Below are 911 nucleotides of genomic sequence, written 5' to 3'. Positions count from 1 at the left end.
TTTTTGCCCTTGGTTGGCTGAAAAAGAAAATCCGACAGAATTAAAGCAATTAAATCTCATATTCTACTTTTATGACAATCTAGTGAACATACCAGTTTCACAAACTTGAAGTTGAACTCCCACATCAGCTCTGACCTACTTCCAGAAACTTTGTTGACCCAACACAACAAACACTGTGGGAACAAGAAAGGCATCAACACAAAAATCTTCACATTAAACATATTTAAATAGGAGCGTATGTCTACAAACCTTGGAATTGAGGAGTGTGGTAGGTGTAGATTCAGGGAGAGGAGGGCTTTTGGACACCCGCAAGCTAAAGGGCTCATATAAGTGAAAAAGCGAGCGAATAACACGTGCACGAAGACAACGCATCTTTGCAACAGAATCAGGTTGAAGGCGATCGGGGAGGTCTGCATCAAGATTATAGTGCCTGGGGGGAAAAAAAAAAAAAAGATAATTCAAAATAAAAAAAAAATTTAAATATCAAGATGAATACTGTCATGCATAAATACCCTTATTTAACACAGGGATGTCCAGTGGAGTGCAATAGTGCCTGCCCACTGTTATAAAAAGCCCCACAATACATTTAATACCACGTTTTGTCTGCCTACCTTTTGTAGAGTCGTGTCCAAAATGCAGCTGTGCACGTGGCAGTCCAAGCATTCTTGCAGATCAAGGAGAATCTGCAGACGTCTTCTGGCCGAATGTATGCAGCAAGCAGTAGCCAAATATCAATGGGATACTCCTCTCCATCTATGCACTCACTGTTTTCTGGCATTCATGATGACAGGAGTTACTCAAAAGCTCAAGAAAAATAACTACATCAGAACTAGGGTTGGGAATCGAAAATCGATTCCGATTCCAGTATCGGATACTTAAGGTCAGGAATCGGATACTTGTTGTCAAATTAA

At 40.3% G+C, this 911-nt stretch overlaps 1 protein-coding gene across 1 annotated transcript in view; it reads right to left on the bottom strand.

Moving 5' to 3' along the window:
- LOC107578770 (transmembrane protein 183A-like) overlaps positions 1–803 on the bottom strand; it is a 2,510-nt gene extending 1,707 nt beyond the window's left edge. Inside the window, exons 1-4 of the mRNA XM_016264690.1 lie at positions 612–803; positions 250–430; positions 93–173; positions 3–17 (exon numbers count right to left, since the gene is read on the bottom strand). Coding sequence (XP_016120176.1) covers positions 3–17; positions 93–173; positions 250–430; positions 612–778 — 444 coding nt within the window. The 5' untranslated portion in view covers positions 779–803. The remainder of the gene's footprint in view (positions 1–2; positions 18–92; positions 174–249; positions 431–611) is intronic.
- Between the last annotated feature and the right edge of the window lie 108 nt (positions 804–911).

This window comes from Sinocyclocheilus grahami, unplaced genomic scaffold (assembly GCF_001515645.1).
Source record: "Sinocyclocheilus grahami isolate Dianchi unplaced genomic scaffold, SAMN03320097.WGS_v1.1 scaffold11884.1, whole genome shotgun sequence".
Taxonomy (NCBI): Eukaryota; Metazoa; Chordata; class Actinopteri; order Cypriniformes; family Cyprinidae; genus Sinocyclocheilus; species Sinocyclocheilus grahami.
This window is presented reverse-complemented; position numbering and strand designations above follow the sequence as displayed.